At 40.8% G+C, this 17,734-nt stretch overlaps 1 protein-coding gene across 2 annotated transcripts in view; it reads left to right on the top strand.

Annotated features, from left to right (window-relative positions):
• Positions 1-17,734, top strand: part of CDH2 (cadherin 2) — a 232,976-nt gene that overhangs the window by 151,366 nt on the left and 63,876 nt on the right. For both annotated transcript variants that reach the window (XM_061597668.1, XM_061597658.1), the window contains exon 3: positions 17,146-17,363. In XM_061597668.1, coding sequence (XP_061453652.1) covers positions 17,146-17,363 — 218 coding nt within the window. The remainder of the gene's footprint in view (positions 1-17,145; positions 17,364-17,734) is intronic.

Here is a 17,734-nt window from a genome sequence, read left to right as displayed (position 1 = left end):
TAGTGGCCTCAGCCTCCCTCCCCACCACCCTTACCAGCGGAGAGACCACCATTGCTATCTTATGAATAAAAATAATTATTCTACTACCTCTGTATGTGTTTGTTTATTTTTAATGTTGTTTTAGGCTACTTAGATGTGCAGCAGCCAAGGCCAGCACCTTGTAGGTGTTTTTTTTAAAGTAACTGAAATGTAATTGTAGTGATTACTTTGGAGGAAAAGTAAAGTAATCAGTTACTTTCAGAGCAATTGTAATCGTAACGGTAATTACTACTTTTTTGGCCCATGGAACTGTAACTGTAATTTATTACTTTTTAAAAGTAATTTTCCAAGCTCTGGAATGGAGGGCTTCAATGCATCAGCAGTCCAATATCCAGCTTTTCCATCTGGGTGCAGGGGCATCCTATAGCCGTGATGCAGAGGGATTGCCTCTCTGTGTGCTTGCAGCCCCAGCCATTCTCTAGAACACACTAAAACTACCAGCACACACCTGCTAGCTGCCAGGAGTCGTGGGAAGGCTCTCCTACAGAGTTTCAATCACAAAAGGGGTCTTCCTAGCCCATTCTCCATTGCTAGGCAACTGATCGGCCCATTATCTTACCTGGCCAATCTATTTGGTTAACAAAAGAGATTCATCTGGCTAGCAGAGCCAGCCCCCAGGGCATAGGATTCCAAATCAGAGGCTGGAAAGGTGACCCATAGAAATCATCCATTCCAACCCCCCCCATGCTCATAACAATACTATTAAATCGAGGTACAGACAAGAACTCCACTAAGTTGGTTGTGCTTTTTTGCTCCTTATTTTCAAGTGTCATACATTAACAAATCTGAGACTGAACTTTTGAAAGGGTTTTTCAGTGTGAAGTCTGGAGCTTTTACATGTATGAACTTACTGAACAATATTTGATTGCAAGGACAGATATCTGAAAAATGATGAAAATTCCCCAAAGGTTGTCTAGATAATATGAAGCTGTCACTTCAGCTAGTTTTATAATACTAGTCAGTGAACTGATCAAATATTCTTTAGAATTTATTATTTTTTATTTATATCTCTCCCACCGTACTGCTGTAAATCTAACTAGACTTTTCATGCTGCTCTCTCAGATTGCCACAGTTACCATAGATTGCTTATCCACGTATGAAATTGAAAGTCTTGCTAATAAAAATAACATAATTTTGTATATTAGATATCATATGTATCCTGATGTATAGATGTTCGATTTCTAATCTTCCTTCTGCTGAAAAGATTGTCTGAGGGAGAAGAACATGGCTAAACCATATTCCCTGTCTTTAAATCAGTGTAGGGGAGCACATTCTAGATGAACCTGCAGACAGCAGTGATCAACTGGGTATATAAGGGATAAGATTATCCAGCCCACCACCAAGTCCAGGCACCAGTCCAGGGCTTGCATGGCCTCTTCCGATTCAAATGTTACAGAGAAATAGAGCTGGGTATCATCAGTATACTGCTGACACCTTGCCCCAAATCTCCTGATGACCACTCCCAAGGGCTTCATATAGATGTTAAACAGCATGGGGGACAATATGGTACCCTGTGGCACCCCACAGCACAACTGCCAGGGGACTGAAAGTCATGCCTCCAATACCCATCTCACCAAGTCAATCCAGAAGGATACCATGGTCAATAGTATCAAAAGCCGCTAAGAGATCAAGTAAGAATAACAGGGTTGTACTCCCCCTGTCTTTCTCCCAATAAAGGTCATCCATCAGGGCGACCAAGGCCGATTCAGTCCCATAACCAGGCCTGAACCCAGACTGGAATGGGTCAAGATCATCTGTTTCATCCAAGCCAAGAGTACTTGGCAGTTGCTGCTCCAGAATCCTCTCAATCACCTTTCCTAAGAAGGGGGTATTTGTGTCTGGGCGGTAGTTGTCGCAAACCATTGGGTCCAGAGGTGGCTTTTTCAGGAGTGGTCGGATCACTGCCTCTTTCAGGGCAGCTGGAACCACTCCCTCCCACAGCAATGTGTTGACCACACCTTGCATCCACTTGGTCAACATCCCTCTTGCAAACAGTTCATAGTGGGTCCCCAAAGGATCTAAAACTCCATTTCCTGGAGTTGATGTCAACAGACCCCTGACAATACTGAAAAGCACCACTAGATGGCTACTTGAGGATGTGATGGTGGTAGAGAAGTGGGCCTTCTTTGCTGCCCTTACCGCCGCACAGTAGGTACAGTTATGATAACTCGTTCCCGATCTGCCTTGCATTCTAGCACAATCACTGAAATAATCTGAAGGGACACTATTAGTTTCCTCCACCACCCCATGTTGCAGATGTATCTCCAGGGTCAGTTTGGGTCCCTATGTGAACTTTCATGAGATCACTGTATAATGATCGCTGTACAGCAGCATCCAGTGTGTTCTCACATTATCTCAACAGATTTCAAGACCTATGTAGTTTTATTGATATTTTGGGAAGGTTTTACTCTGAACGGCAACATGGGCATATATCCAGAAACCAGCCACCCATATCAACTCAGCAGCATTTTCATTTTCTTCATTTGCTGGTCACACTAAACCATAGTTTAGTGAAAGTTGCATCAGTAGGAAGCAGCCATGAGTCTTGTGCTTGTCTTTTCCCTCCGCCTCTCCACTTTCTGTGTGGCTTGGAGGAGGATTTCTGCAGCATTTAGTTTTGTTTCTCTTGAATCTCAGCTGCTTGTGTTGTCCTGACCAGGCACCATGACACACCCCAAACTCTTCTAACTATAGGATTGAATATGGTATACACAGGATTCATCTCCAGGGTAAGTTCAAGGTGCTGGCTTTTACCCTTAAAGCCCTATGCTGTTTGAGACTTAACAAGTTTTTATTACTATGCTTAAAAAAAAACAAAAAATCTCACAAAATGTGTGGAAAAAAGAAATTCAAATACAAATATAATAACCAATCACTTATTTTGCAGTTCTTGAGCTTGGTACAATAATTAATCAACCTTATTTGAAAAAAATAATAACTAAATCATATTTTCTCATCCTCTTCCTTCTTCACTTGATGTGCTGTAGTAAAAGTCATGGAAAACCATAACTGACAAATTATGGAGATGAATCACCGAAAATAACTTTTTACAAAACATTGCTTTGTTGCTTTTATTATTTATTCATTTATGTATTATATCCATATTTTTAGAGCTACTAAGGACAGTGGTTATTGCATATAGACTAGGATACTTAAAGGACTCTCTCCTCCTGTATGAGCCTGTCTGTCCTTTAGCATCAGCCAAGAAGGTTCTCTTTTGGGTCTTTATCAAAAGCACAATTGGTGAGAGCCTTATAGGTGACTGTACCCAGACTGTGAAACTGTCTGCCCCAAAAGATCCATCTGACACCCTCTCTTATGATTGTTTTGCCACTGATTGAAGTTGTATTTATTCTGGCAATTGTTTGTTACTTTGTCTGGCGGATGTCCCTGGTATTTTAATTGCTGCTGCTGTCTTCCTTCAGATTGCTTGACTGTTTTACTTGTTATATCGATAGCAGATTGAATCCAGACTTTGCTTTCCATGATTGAAAAGCTCCTTCTGCCCATGGAATGGTTTGAAACTAGCAAAGCTGATGGAGGAGGGAAGGTAAATTCTGATTTCCACCCCCTCCTCCTACGGCCCCCAGCACCACCTCCCACACTGTTCCAGAGGGGGCCCCAACCTGGAGGTCCTGGAGGCAGCATAGGAAAAGGGCATTCACATTTAATATTGGTTTTTTATTGTCCAGAATTACATATTTTGGGAAGTACTTTTGTTTTGTATTTATATTGCTGCTCCTTTGTACTGAAATTGCCTTTATTATTCCCTCTTCTTTCAACTTGGCTGGTTGAGAAAAAGTTCCAGTGGAGTTCTGCACAAGTACATACACACTTATACTTGTCATCTGTTTATTAAATAACCTGAGCACATGAGATAGAGGATAGAGTATAGAGATTCCAGTCTATGTCTGCATTAGAAAACAAAAGCACTTATCACAATACAAGCATTTCCCCCCCCCCAAGATGTTTGTTGCTTTCTGTTAAATTTTTCTGCTAAAATGAAGACAAATGTCAGTACTCGGGAACATTTTGTGTCAGTGAGTGGTAGGGGCAAGAATTGAAAAGGATCAGTGAATCAGATGTAATTTGGGTTGTGTTTGAGATACCAAATCTGTGTTTTGCTGACAGCCACTATTCCTTTTTTTAAAAAAAAGCTGCATAGGCACTTCTATCAAACAGAAAGAACTTTATCCCTGTTTTCTTTCTCACATGCCTATGATGACAAAGAGGATTATGGGAAGTGGAACTAGGTGGCATATTTGAGTAAAGATGAGTAAAGATGAGTAAAGACTTTTAACTATGAATATGAGTTCTGAACATTCTTGTGAATAGTATTTTTTCCCTTACAGGTAGCTTTAAAAATAGTCTATGTTAATTTAATTTCCTTGGGGGGGGAAGTAGCAACATAGAACACAAAATGTTTTAAATGGCTGCAAGGCATGATTTAACATCAAGATTTCATATTTTCTTACTGTCATAAAAAGAAAATGAACAGCTGAAAATGCATTTTTGAAAAATAAAAGTGTATTTCAACCTTTCGTCTACTGTACAAATATCTAGATACCCTAGCTAGTTGAAACAGTGTATTTATTCTCAAGTACTGATTTTATTTCACTTTGAAAATGAACTCAAATTGTGTATTGAATTACCCTGTCAATCTTTAAACATTTGCTATAGTGTAATCTACTTGGGAAAATGTCACAAAATTGTAATATGATTTGTGAAATTGCTCTAACATAGCATGAGAATTTTGCCATAAGAAATTACACCAAATTTCAAAAATTGGGCAAAGGTTTCCAGAATGTATCCAAATATACAGTAATTCTAAGCTAAATAACAGCTCTTGTGTTACAACTTTTTATTTGCCTAATTGAAATATCTCTTATAGTCCCATTTGAGGGGAGGGATTTAATCTGTATTCTCAGAAAAATGTTTTTATTTGTTAAGTTCTCAGAACCACAGAAATTTGAAATTTTTACATCAAACAGTCATTAGCACCATCAGGTGAAAAGGACTAAAAAAATGGTGGGGACAAAACTGTAAGTAGTCTTTTGTATATGTTTATATATGTCTTCTGTAGCTATTAAAAGAGGAAGGGCTATGATCCATCAACTTCCCTGGCCTCCCTTCTCTGCCATCTATAATTAGATATGATTCAACATATTAGATGATAAGAGCCAAAGCAGGACAGTTCATCGTATTGTATCTCTCTATAAATGTATATATCGATATATCTACATATATATTTTGGATTGAATGCTGAAGTTTCTCATATCTGCTATATAAGTATATCAAATATTAAATTGCAGAAAATTCATATTCCATCCATGTTCTTTTTGTATTCCTTACTATGGGTTCTCTATCCAAATTTTCCTTATTTTATTTATTTATTTGATTTATATCCTTCCCTGTCTCCCAATAGGAGCCCAGGGTGGCAACGGTGCTCAGAATACTGTTCGAAAATCTGATTTTTACTTTCTGTTATGCAGATCAAAAATAATAAGGCCGTTCTGTCTTTTGGTCACTCTCCTCCTTTGTTTTGCCCACTCCCTGTCAGGATCATGCCACATTTGGGGATCCCTTCTTTACACAACCTCTGTGAGTGCTGTAATTCTTATTCATGGTTTCAAGTGCTAATTTTATGCCGAAAACTGATTTTTCTTACCTTGATATTTCCCATGCATTCAAACTCCCTACATCTCTGCCACTACCATAGCTGTTATTTCCCTTTGTCCTGCCTTACAGATATGAGTCCATTACTAAAGATGGAGAAAACTATTCAATTTGGTTTCTCTGAGTTTCTAATTTTCATCACATTCCAACATCTGTTTGCATTTTTCAAAAACATTCTCATGAAAATGACAGAATTTCTCCTCATATGCACATTTTTGTATGCAGTTTTGTCTAAGATAAATATCTGCAAGCAATGTTCCCTAATATAATCCATGCCATTCTGTATGTTTTGTAATATATGCATTTTAATGCACACATACCCCTACTATCTGCATTTCTGTACACATATTTTTGATTAGAAAATTGCATCACAAATTTGAAGAAATGCAAATTTCAAAGGCTAGCTGTGTCTCACTTTGCATACTGTTTTGGGAAGTGAAGTGAAAATTAGATATGTTCTTATTAAAATGCAATCCAAACCAAATTTCTCCACTATCCCTGGACATTGCTCATGTTAGGGCCAAATGACACATGATATTAAACATATATATATATATATATATATAACAGGGGAGACAGCAGCACATGGGAACGGGTTAACCTTTTCTTCCCACATCACAGTCTGACAAAGATTCACCCTCTGCTGAAGTTGCTGTTTGCAGGGGAGGGAAGTTCTAATTTGTGCCAATAACAACTTCCCTCCTGTGCCAAATTGCAGCTTGACAGGGAAGGATTTTAAATTGGAAGAAATTGTTAAATTCCTGTCTGCTTCACCATGGTCCTAATTTGTCCCCCATTAGCTTCTGTTTACAGATTTTAAAAAGAAGCACACAATGCCAAGCTATGTGTTAGCATAATGCTTGGTCCTTAAATACTTTATTTTCTTCCACCTGTTGCATCCAGGCCATTGCCAAATCCTGCTGCTTCTTCACAATCATAAAGTTCTGCCCTTTTCTGTTAATATTCTCATCTGTTCCTTGGTCATCACCATGGAATCAATAACTACAATTCATTTCCCCTTCTGTTATTTCTTCCCAGTTTGATTAGTTCAGAATTCTTATGTTAAAAAATTCCTCTCTTCTCTCTGTTGATAATCTCAGGTGTCTGTGGCATCACACTACTACCAATATACATAGCTGTAATAATGCTCGCCCAAGCGCTGTTCCAGCAGCATCCTGCATTTGACAGGCTAGACAAATCTACCCTGCAGTATAATGTCATTATAAAAGATTACCACCAAATATTTGACATTTAGGATTGCACTGTTTCCATGGTGAGAGATGTATTTAGGATAGCACATAGGTGAATTAGTCTCATTCTTATGTCCATCATGTTCCCAGTGTTCTCTGCCTATTTTTATATTTCAGAATAGGTTTTCATGATAATGCTATCTGGTTATCTTGGTATTTTCAGTAGCACAAACCCATACATTGACATCAGTAGAGTGCCTTGAAAGCAGAACACCAGATTTCATGTTTTCCTAGTTTATCATTGGCCACAGTACAGAGAAATTCTTATGTAGGTCCCCCCACCCCCTGCAAACAGAAATCTTCCCAAAACAGGGAAGTGTTCCCAGTGTGGCACTGGGGTTGCTGGTCAAAGAAAAAAAACTGCTTGGTTTTACAAAAATGTAATATATGAGCTTGAGATATAACTATGATTATTATTGCTGAACATATATTTTAATTGTCTGATAAATGAAGCTGGTTAATTGAAAATTACTGTTAAGGTACATGAGATTAGAGACAAATTTTACAACTGTTATGAATTATTCATATCATTAGATATGAGTGTAAATGGTTTAGTTCTCTGGTGTTCTCTAAATGAGATTGCATACTTAGTACTGTTGTTTTTGTGCTTTATACCTCAGTACATATGGTTTCATTTGTTGCATATCAGAATTAATAAGAGAACCATGTATAATACCACAAAGACTCATAGTTCCCTTTGTGTCATTGAATAAATTAGTTTGTACTTTTTTCATTGTTAGTTAACTTTCTTTCATTGTCATGAGATAATGTGAACACGTACACTTTGAGTCTAAGGGTAAGATGGGGCAGATCTACAGGGTTTGGGTGATAAAAACAAATCAATTTGACTTGATTTATTTTGAATATTTTCAGAGAAGCAATTAACACAGGTGCATATCATCTTCTATCTAAGCTGACACCTGCATACAAATATGCCCATGGTGAAACAGTTGTATTAATGGCCTATCAAGAACATGAATGAACATCAACTACTTAACTGGCCTGGGGTTTATTTTTATTTATTTATTATGCTTGTAGCAAATCCTTCTTCCAGATTGCTCATATGATGGAAGCCTTTGCTGAAAGAGATTCAGCAAACAAGTTCCTTCTTTTTGTGTAGGAGACTGATTTAAGTCCTTCCTTGTTGGGGAGCCCTCTTCTCTTTAGTAGGGTACTAGTGATGTTTACAGTTGCTAACCAAAATGGAGTACCAAGTGATCAGTACAGAAAATACCTTCTGTCACTCAAATGGGATTCATTTGAATACATCATGAAATATCGTTGGCTAAATAGTGTTGTGATATTATCACATCCAGCTCTTGATCCTTAACTGTGATCACTTGAGGAAGGAAAGGCAGAGTGACTTGGGGAGCAACCAGGGAAACAGGGAGAGGAGAGAGAGAGACAAAAAGAGAGAGTGAGAGAGCGTACATACACACACCAGAGAGAAATAGAGAGACAGATGAAGACTAATGTAGAGAGAGAGGCACATTCTTCCATCTCCAGTTTCAAAAGAACTATCCTATATTGTGGGGTGATTATACCTATATAATAGATTTTAAAAATGAGACCAATCTTATGCATGTTTATTTAGAAGTCCAGTTGAGCTTAGTAGAACTTGCTCCCAAGTTGGAATGGAATCCTCCCACCACTGGCAAGCCACCCATGCCTGCCCACCCCTGCACCATGAAGAAGGAGGAGGTGGGACAGGAGTGTCTGCCCCCTGCAGTCAGAATTAAGTAGATTTTTTCACCCATTCCAGCCTGCAGCCTGTTGCATGCTCTACATGGTGGCACCTCTCTTCTTCCTCACTGGTCTGGCTGTGCTTGGGGAGGCTGTTGCCGCAGCCTGTGCTCAGTGGTTCTTCTCAGGAGGGCCCTCCTCTCTTGCCATCTCCTTCTCCATGGTACAGGGGTGGGCAGGCATGGAGCAGATCAGCGGTGGGTGGATTCCATCCCTACTCCCAAGTAAGTGTGTATACTAGTCTGTAGACTGTTTTTACTCTACGTCCCATTGAACTTAAACTTATTTCTGAGCATACATTAGGGATGGAATCTGTTGGCTAGTGCCCATTCGAAAGCATTATGTCGACCTGACACAGGCCAATATTCGTTTCAGTTCATTCTTTACTTTTATCAATCTGTTCTGTCCCCTCACAAAGAATATTGATGTTAATACTGATATTTTTAAAGGAAATATATATTATTTTAAATGAAACATCAATACTTTAAAATATAGATATTTTTAAATGAAATGTTGATAAATGAAAGGAAATATCAATAAAATTATTGTTCCTAATATTGACACTTTAGAGGTGGGTTTTTTTTTTAAATGGTTTTCAAAACAGTGGAAAATTGCTACATAAAAGTCCAATCTGCAACAATAGAGAATAAGTGAATTAATTGAAAATTCAGTACCAAATCCGAATTGGGCAGAATTCTAGCACATCCCTACATGCTTAAGAATGCATTGCAATGCCAGTGAAGAATGAGGCCATTCTGGCTGGTCTGCAAGCCTTCCTGAAGCCTCGAAGAACAGTTGCTGACTTTTCATCTACCTTTTTTAAAAACATTATTCCACAATAAAAAAAGATAATTCGGAAGTGAATCAGAACCACCCAAAAATAATATGGTGGTTTCATACTAGGGGATTCGCTAGTTATACAGAAGTATTTATCTGCTTGTAAATTAAAAGGAAAAAAAATGGCTCTGTAAGCTCTCAAAACCTATGATATGTTGAGGACACAAAGATGAGAAAATTCTTAAGTAATTTATCTTCTTGTCTGGAGAGGGAGCTTGCAAGTTCACAGTGAATGCTATTTTCTCCCAGGGCAGAAGTTCCCACATAAAACAGTAGAGAAATCCAGAATTTTAGTATAGCTGTAGTTGGACATCAGCGAGCCTCTCCCCCAAACAAGAGTTAGCATCTTTTTCTAACTCTGGTCTTATTTCATGTGAAAAAAAAAATGTTTTGGTACTAAAACATTTTTAAAATGTCCAGTGAATGGCAATACAACAATGGGGATGTCTCAAGTTGTTACTGACTCAACACATAGGGCAGGGCACACCCTCAACTTGGTTTTTGTTCCAGATGAAGGAAGGGGTGGTCTGGAGATAGGGGGAGTGGATGTCACCCCATTGTCGTGGTCAGATCACTTCCTGGGAAAGTTTAGACTTATGGCTCCTATCCTTCCCTGCAGGGGGGTGGACAGATTAAGATGGTCTGCCCCTGGAGACTAATGGAATCCACTGGATTCCTGAATGCCCTGGGGGAGTTCCCAGTAGATAGAGCAGGTGACCTTGTTGAAGCCCTTGTCACGTTGTGGAACAGCGAGGCACATCGGGCTCTTGACACGGTTGCCCCTGAGCGCCCTCTCTGGCACTGTGGAGCCCGGCTTGCACCTTGGTACACCAGTGAGCTAAGGGCAATGAAACAGGCTGGACGACAGCTAGAGCGCAAGTGGCAAAAGAAGCGCTGTGAGGCTGATCGGGCACGAGTAAAACATCATAACCGTGCCTACTGTGTGGCGGTGAGGGCGGCGAAGAAGGCCCACTTCTCTGCCTCCGTTGCATCCTCAAGTAGCCGTCCAGTGGAGCTTTTCCGTATTGTCAGGGGTCTGTAGACATCAACTCCAGGAAATGGAGTCTTAGACCCTTCAGAGGCCCACTGTGAATTGTTTGCAAAGCACTTTGAGGGTAAAGTTGCTCGCCTCCGTAGCAGTCTTGATGCCCCATCTACATATACTGTAGTCCCCAATGAGGTGTCCAGTGCAACGTCTGCTGCAATTTCTTGGGAACGGTTTCAGTTGATGTGGCCTGATGACGTAGACAAGGTGCTTGCGGTGATGCGGCCAGCAGCATGTCCTCTCAACCCTTGCCCTTCTTGGCTTATTAAAGCTTGCCGAGGGGGTCTGACCAAGTGGATCCAAGGTGTGGTCAATGCATCATTGCAGGAGGGAGTGGTTCCAGCTGCCTTGAAAGAGGCAGTGATTTGACCACTCCTGAAAAAGCCCACCCTGGACCCACTGGTTTATGACAATTACCGACCAGTTGCAAATACCCCCTTTTTAGGGAAGGTGATTGAGAGGGTTGTGGTGCAGCAACTGCAGGTACTCTTGGATGAAACAGATTATCTTGACCCATCCCAGTCTCAGTTCAGGCCTGGTTATGGGACTGAAACAGCCTTGGTCACCCTGATGGATGACCTTTATCGGGAGAAGGACAGCAGGCATGCGACCCTGTTATTCTTACTTGATGTCTCAGCGGCTTTTGATACCATTGACCATGGTATCTTTCTGGACCGACTTGGTGAGTTGGGTATTGGAGGAACAGTTTTACAGTAGTTTCAATCCTATCTCCTGGGTCTCTCTCAGAGAATAGCATTGGGTGACTGTCTTTCTGCCCCCTGGCAGTTGTGCTGTGGGGTGCCGCAGGGTACCATCTTGTCCCCCATGCTGTTTAACATCTATATGAAGCCCTTGGGAGCGGTCGTCAGGAGCTTTGGGGCGAGGTGTCAGCAGTATACTGATGATACCCAGCTCTATTTCTCCGTAACATCTGAATCGGGAGAGGTCATGCAAGCCCTGGACCGCTGCTTGGACTCAGTGGTGGGCTGGATGAGGGCCAATAAACTGAGTCTCAATCCTAGCAAGACGGAGGCGCTGTAGGTTGGTGGTTCCCGAGTTCAGATAATTGGTCAGTTGCCTGCTTTGGACGGGGTCATACTCCTTCTGAAAGAGCAGGTCCGTACCTGCAGGTGCTCCTGGATCCATCTTTGTTGCTAGAGGCCCAGGTGACCTCAGTGGCTAGGAGTGCCTTTTACCAACTTCGGCTGGTGAGACAGCTGCGGCCGTTTCTGGACCGGGATAGCCTGACCACTGTTGTCCATACACTGGTAACCTCCAGACTCGATTACTGTAGTGTGCTCTATGTGGGGCTGCCCTTGAGGTTGGTCCGGAAGCTGCAGCTAGTGCAAAATGCAGCGGCAAGACTGCTCACTAGAGCAGGGTGTCGCCAGCATGTCACCCCGCTACTGAAAGAATTACACTGGCTGCCCATTTGCTACTGGGCCAAGTTCAAGTTTCTAGTTTTGGTGCACAAAACCCTATACAGCTCAGGACCAGGATACCTGAAAGACCGTCTTATCCCTTGCATACCCAGTCGATCACTGTGCTCTGCAGGTGATGGCCTCCTGCAGATACCATCTTATCAGTAGGTTTGTTCTGTACAATATAGGAAATGGACCTTTAGTGTGGCAGCACCTACCCTGTGGAATTCCCTCCCTTTGAATATTAGGCAGGCGCCATCTCTGCTATGTTTTCAGCGCCTTTTGAAGACGTTTCTTTTTCAACAAGCCTTTTAAGTTGAGACCTATCCCAGTCTGTGTCTGTGTCAGAATTGTCTAATATGTTTTTAATAATGTTTTTAACCCTTTTTAAAAAGTTTTTAAAATATTTTTAACACTGTTTTGTCTTAATGTATTTTAAGATTTGTTTTTATGATGTTTTAAAGTGTTTTTAGTGCCTTGTTTGCCACCCTGGGCTCCTGCTGGGAGGAAGGGCAGGATACAAATTAAATTAATAATAATAATAACTCATCACCATCATTTTTCAGGTACGGGAGGTGATAGCAGCTCTGACATATAGTGCACTGTTTTATCTGTTTTTGACTGAGGCTTAAAAGGGACCTAAAGGACCAAAAAGCAGACAGATTGTGTGAGTGAAGAAATCTAGTCTCTGCCTAAAGGTTATTGAGCTATTCCTGTTGAAGGTATCATTTAAAACGAGTGGCTAGCCTGTTGTTCCCTAAAGGTTATGTAGATATTTGTTAGACTTCAGTTCCCATCAGCTGTCGTCAGCATGGACAGTGGTCAGGGGTGATGGGAGTTGTAGTCTTGCAGTGTATAAAGGGCCACAGGTTAGCAGTCCCTGAGTTTTTAAAAAATAGAGAGGGAATTGACCTGCTTTAGGCCCTGTCAGTTTATAGTATCCTGGAGGTAAGCATTCAGGTCAGGGGAAAGTGCATCCTAAAGTGCTGCCCTGGGCTCCTGCCTGGGGGAAGGGCGGGATATATATATGTATATATAAGTAAAAACAACAGCACTCTGTTTCTCACGCTGTACTTGCACTCCTCAACTCAGTACGTAGCAATTAAGTCGTCAGGTTGAGGGCTGAGTCTTTTTGTATATAGCAGTGAGAAAGAAAAAAGTGTCCTTCGTTAGCCTCCAAATAATCCTATACAGGAGAACACTTGTTAGGTGCTGGTAATGCACTACATCATTTTAGTGTGGGTCCGCACTTGGTGTTTTAATTCTTAATCATAAATATTTATATTTTCCTTTATTTTTCATGTCTGAAAGCCTAATGAGAGTTAAGGCAGTAACAAAGACTGATTTCCTGTTTCAAATTTCACCTAAACCACATATTCAGGCTACAATTCTTTATAGCCCATGGCATCTCTCTTCTTGTGTAATAATGGACTGCTTTACAGGTCCTAGATACTAATCACAGCTCAGACAAACTATGCGGGAAAACACAAAGCTGATTTTTAATTCCACAGGCAACAACTCGGGGAATCCTCTGGTCTTTGGGAATAATGCAGCTATGCTGTTCCTGCTCTTGTCTAACCAGGTTTGCAGAACTGCCCCATCTGGACAGAACTAAAAATTTAGGCAGACTCTCTTTAGTGAGTCATGCTCAGTCACCTGTCTCCCCCACCTATCTGACTAGGGGCAGGGCTAAGCTGGGGGGGGGAATTGCAGATAGTTGTTAAACGGATTCTGCCTAAGTTTTGACGGTCAGGTCAGACACTTCCACCAACATTGGTCAAACAAGCTCAGTAATTTTACAGTTCCCTACAGCAGCCTTTTCCAATCTGGTATACTCCAGATGTTCTGGGCTACAACTCCCATCAGCCCTAGCCAGTATGCATCTGGAGAACACTGGCAAAGGCTGGCATACAGCCTTTAACAACCAGCCTTTGGGGGCTTCCTTGATAAAAAGCATAGAAACTGATGAGGGTACAGGCAACAGCACAGTGAAAATTGAAGGTTCATTTGACACTAGTGGAAATTAAAATGAAAAGACTGCTTAAACTCAGTTTTAATCTGGCATTCTGCAGTGTTTTCATCCAAGGGAGACCTCTTCAGATTCACAGTAGGGGCTTATCTACACTGCAATTTAATATGAGATTGAGGCTGGCTGCATTCCTTTTTAATTTACAGCGGTTGCATGACTTTTTTGGAAAGGGAAGGCAAGCCACTACATTTCCCTTTAAATGTGAATCAAACCAATCCGCTGAAAATCCAAATAGTATTCTGATGTTTCCTGCTGGGGGGGATGGATCGTAGATATTCCCCTTTCTCCACCCACTAAACTCCCCATCAACTCCATTTCATTTCCGTCTGCTTAGCTGGCCACTTCCACCGCTCTAGCCTTCCTTTCTGCCGCTTCACCCCCCCCATGACGTTCACAGGTTTGTGGGTGTGCAAAAGGGCAACATTAATGCCTCCCCCAAATGCAAGCAAAATAAATGTCTGGGTTGTTTCAGGCTGGGAGGAAAAGAACACAACTTATAGTGCATGCATGCATGCTCTCTCTCTGTCACACAGAGAGAGAGAGAGAGAGAGAGAGAGAGAGAGAGAGATCTGTCTGCCTGGAGGGAGAGAACCTGATTTCCCCTTCCTTACGTACCCGGATTTTTTGCTCCCCCTCCCATCCCCATCAGCTGTTGGGCAGGAAAAGAAAGGCTTTTCAGCCCAAGGAAACTCAGTTAAAAACATTCTCTAAACTTTGTTTGTGTAATATTGCAAAATTGCCGTTGTGGAAATATTATTCATTTAACATTTGATTTTATCTTTGATCGCAAAATAGTGAATTTTTTTAAAAAACAGATGTGAGAGGAATACCCCAGTTCACTATCAGAAGCAGGAATGAAAGGAGATGGCTCCCTGTCTTTCTACCGCCTGCAAAAACTGCCCTACTTTGCTTTCACTCACTCCCCCCATGTTTCGTGTCAATTTCCCCCCCAGGCATGTAATTAACAAGAAACAATGAAACTGACAAAAAAACCCTTCCCCTCTTCAATAGCAAAATCGAGAGAGAAGGGTAGTAATGACTTCGGAGAGCCCAGAGTGCATAACAACTAACAACTTCGACGGTCTATCTGTCGGGAGGAACCTCTCTATGGTTATCAATGATGAGCCCTGAGCGGAGGGTAAGCACTGTTGAGGCTTACTTCTGAGTAAGTAAGGACCAGGTAGTCGCTTGAGGCTGCAGAAGGCACACACGCACTTGTGCACACACACACGCACTACCACTAAAAATTGCATTTCAAAATACTTCCAGCTTCGGTGTCCAATTGACAAGAACAATGAAAAAAACCCTCCCCTTCTCCATTGGCAATACTCCAGAGGGAGTAAACATGCAGATTTGGGGGTGGGGCCACAAGGAAACAGCAATACTAACCCTTTCCAGAGGAACACCATGTGAATTGAAAGTAAAAAAAAAAAGTATTGGAAGCTGGGGAGTGTAAACCTTCCAAAGCTATCGCGATGGCAAAACGTGTGTATTTACTATGAAGTTAAGCTCCTGTGTGAACCAGCCTAAATAGGTCTATCCATGTTGAAGAAGTAGAATCAAGGGTGTGAAAGGACCACATGGATCATTTAATCCAAGTTGCAACCTTAAAGCAGCGTATTATACACCTAAAGCAGGCTACTGTCCAGCGTTTATTTTTTATTCATTCATTTATTTTATATACAGAAATCTTTTCTTGACAATCATCAAGGAGAAAGAGTTCATAGCCTCACCTAGGCAGCCTCTTCTGTTGCTGAAACATCATACTCTATAGTAATGTAGTTTTCCCCTTAGATTTGACATCAGATGTCAGTGCCTCCCTTCAAAGCCCAAAAAAGATAGGTGAGGGAGGGTTTTTTCTTTAGAATTCTTTTTCTCTTAGCAGCCCGTTCCCTAAGTCTCATGAAACCAGTTTTTGAAAAAAACTGTGTGGCGTTTCAAAAACAGTTTATGATATAGCACAGAGGCCAGTGGTTCAAAGAAAAAGAACATTTTTTCCACAGAATTAGTATAAGCCCTTTTCATAAGCCAAAGTAGCTCTCTAGATCATGACTTTAGAAGGGGAAGGAGGCATTCCTTAAGAATTCCTGTGATCCACAAGCATTTTCCCCTCCATACACACATCAAAATGATGAACACTTGATAGTGAAATAGATTTCTCTTTGACATTGCTGTTTTTAATGCCACAAGCTCTGTAGTTGCCAACACTTTTTTCTGTCCTTTTGCTTAAATTTGTTTTATGAGTTTTCAGTGGTTGCTTACAGAACCTCTTGTGTAATTTGCGTTGTTTGTGGAGATGCTTTGAAATTTTAGATTGCTGTCCATCTTGTTGTTGTGTAGGAGCAAACATCTACTGAAGGGATTGTATCCTTTTTGATTTTCATTATTTAGGGAGGAACATTCAGCATTTATACTAGCATCAGTATATATAAATGACACAATTCTACAGAAGCTGCTTTTTTATATCAGTCCTGTTGAAATGAGTGAGAAACACAGAAGAGCCCTGGCATAAGTTCCCATGTTTCAATAAATCCACTCACCTCAGCAAGTGTTGCACTGTCTTCTAACCAATGTCATACTTCGTTCCAAGAGCAGTGGGTAGAGGTCATCCAGTTCCCCAGTTATCTCCCCCATCTTCCCGGCTCTCAATTGAGAGGAAGGGTGGGGAGTGTTTGGCAATGTGTCCAAAGAATCCTAGTCACCAGCAAACACACCATTCTGGGAAGGAGGAAGCTGCAAATGTGGGGGGGGGAGGTATTGGCAACTACTATTTTGAGCTTGGTCAGCAAAGGACTGCCAAAACCTCCCATTAATTCAACAAGACTTACTTATGAGATCCTTCTAGGGGGTTAAGGTTATGTCTCATAGATAATATCTTAATGGAAACTAGGGGTTTCTTTCTCATATATTTATGCTAATAAATTAACAGAAAGAAATTTGTTTTAGAATGGTAAAAGGTGGCAAGTTTTCATTTTGTCCTCGGAAACAGCTTTTTAATTCGGGAGCACGTTGGTTTTGACTAACTGCAACAAATAATCCAGGCTAAACTGGGATGTGGTTTTTGCACCTGTTGGAACCTTGATGTTGTGTTTTCTCTGTTTGCAGTAAGATTTAGAAGCTGCAAAAGAAGCAGAAAAGTCCATTTTGAAAGCAGTGCACCAGCAGATTTTGGAGTGAGTGAAGATGGTGTGGTTTATGCAGCTAGAAGCTTTCAGCTTTCTCCAGGACCTACTGAGTTCCTCTTATATGCTAATGATAAGGAAACACAGGAACGCTGGCAAGTGGCAGTGAAACTAGCTCTTGAACTAGAGGATTCAGTGAAGGTAATACATCTTAATATGCCTCTGAAGTTAGATTGGTTTCAGATTTTATCCAAACATATGTCACATTAATGAGTAACTAAATATATAAATAGTTACATTTAAAAATAACAATCCTTAATCTATTTTTTCACGTGGAAACTGTAGGATGTTAAGAATAATACAGTTACTTACATTTGAGCTGTGTGGTAGTACATATATATGTATATATTTATACCCAAATTTAAACTGGAGGTGGCCATTCTTTTATTTTAACCCCCTTGAAAGCATTACAGTATTTATTCAAGCAGTTAAATAAAGCCACAAAATAAACAGTTTTGCACTTGGACCCATCAATCAGATTTATTATACAGGAACTACAGATTTTACAGCAG

This window comes from Rhineura floridana, chromosome 1 (genome assembly GCF_030035675.1).
Source record: "Rhineura floridana isolate rRhiFlo1 chromosome 1, rRhiFlo1.hap2, whole genome shotgun sequence".
Lineage (NCBI taxonomy): Eukaryota > Metazoa > Chordata > Lepidosauria > Squamata > Rhineuridae > Rhineura > Rhineura floridana.
This window is presented reverse-complemented; position numbering and strand designations above follow the sequence as displayed.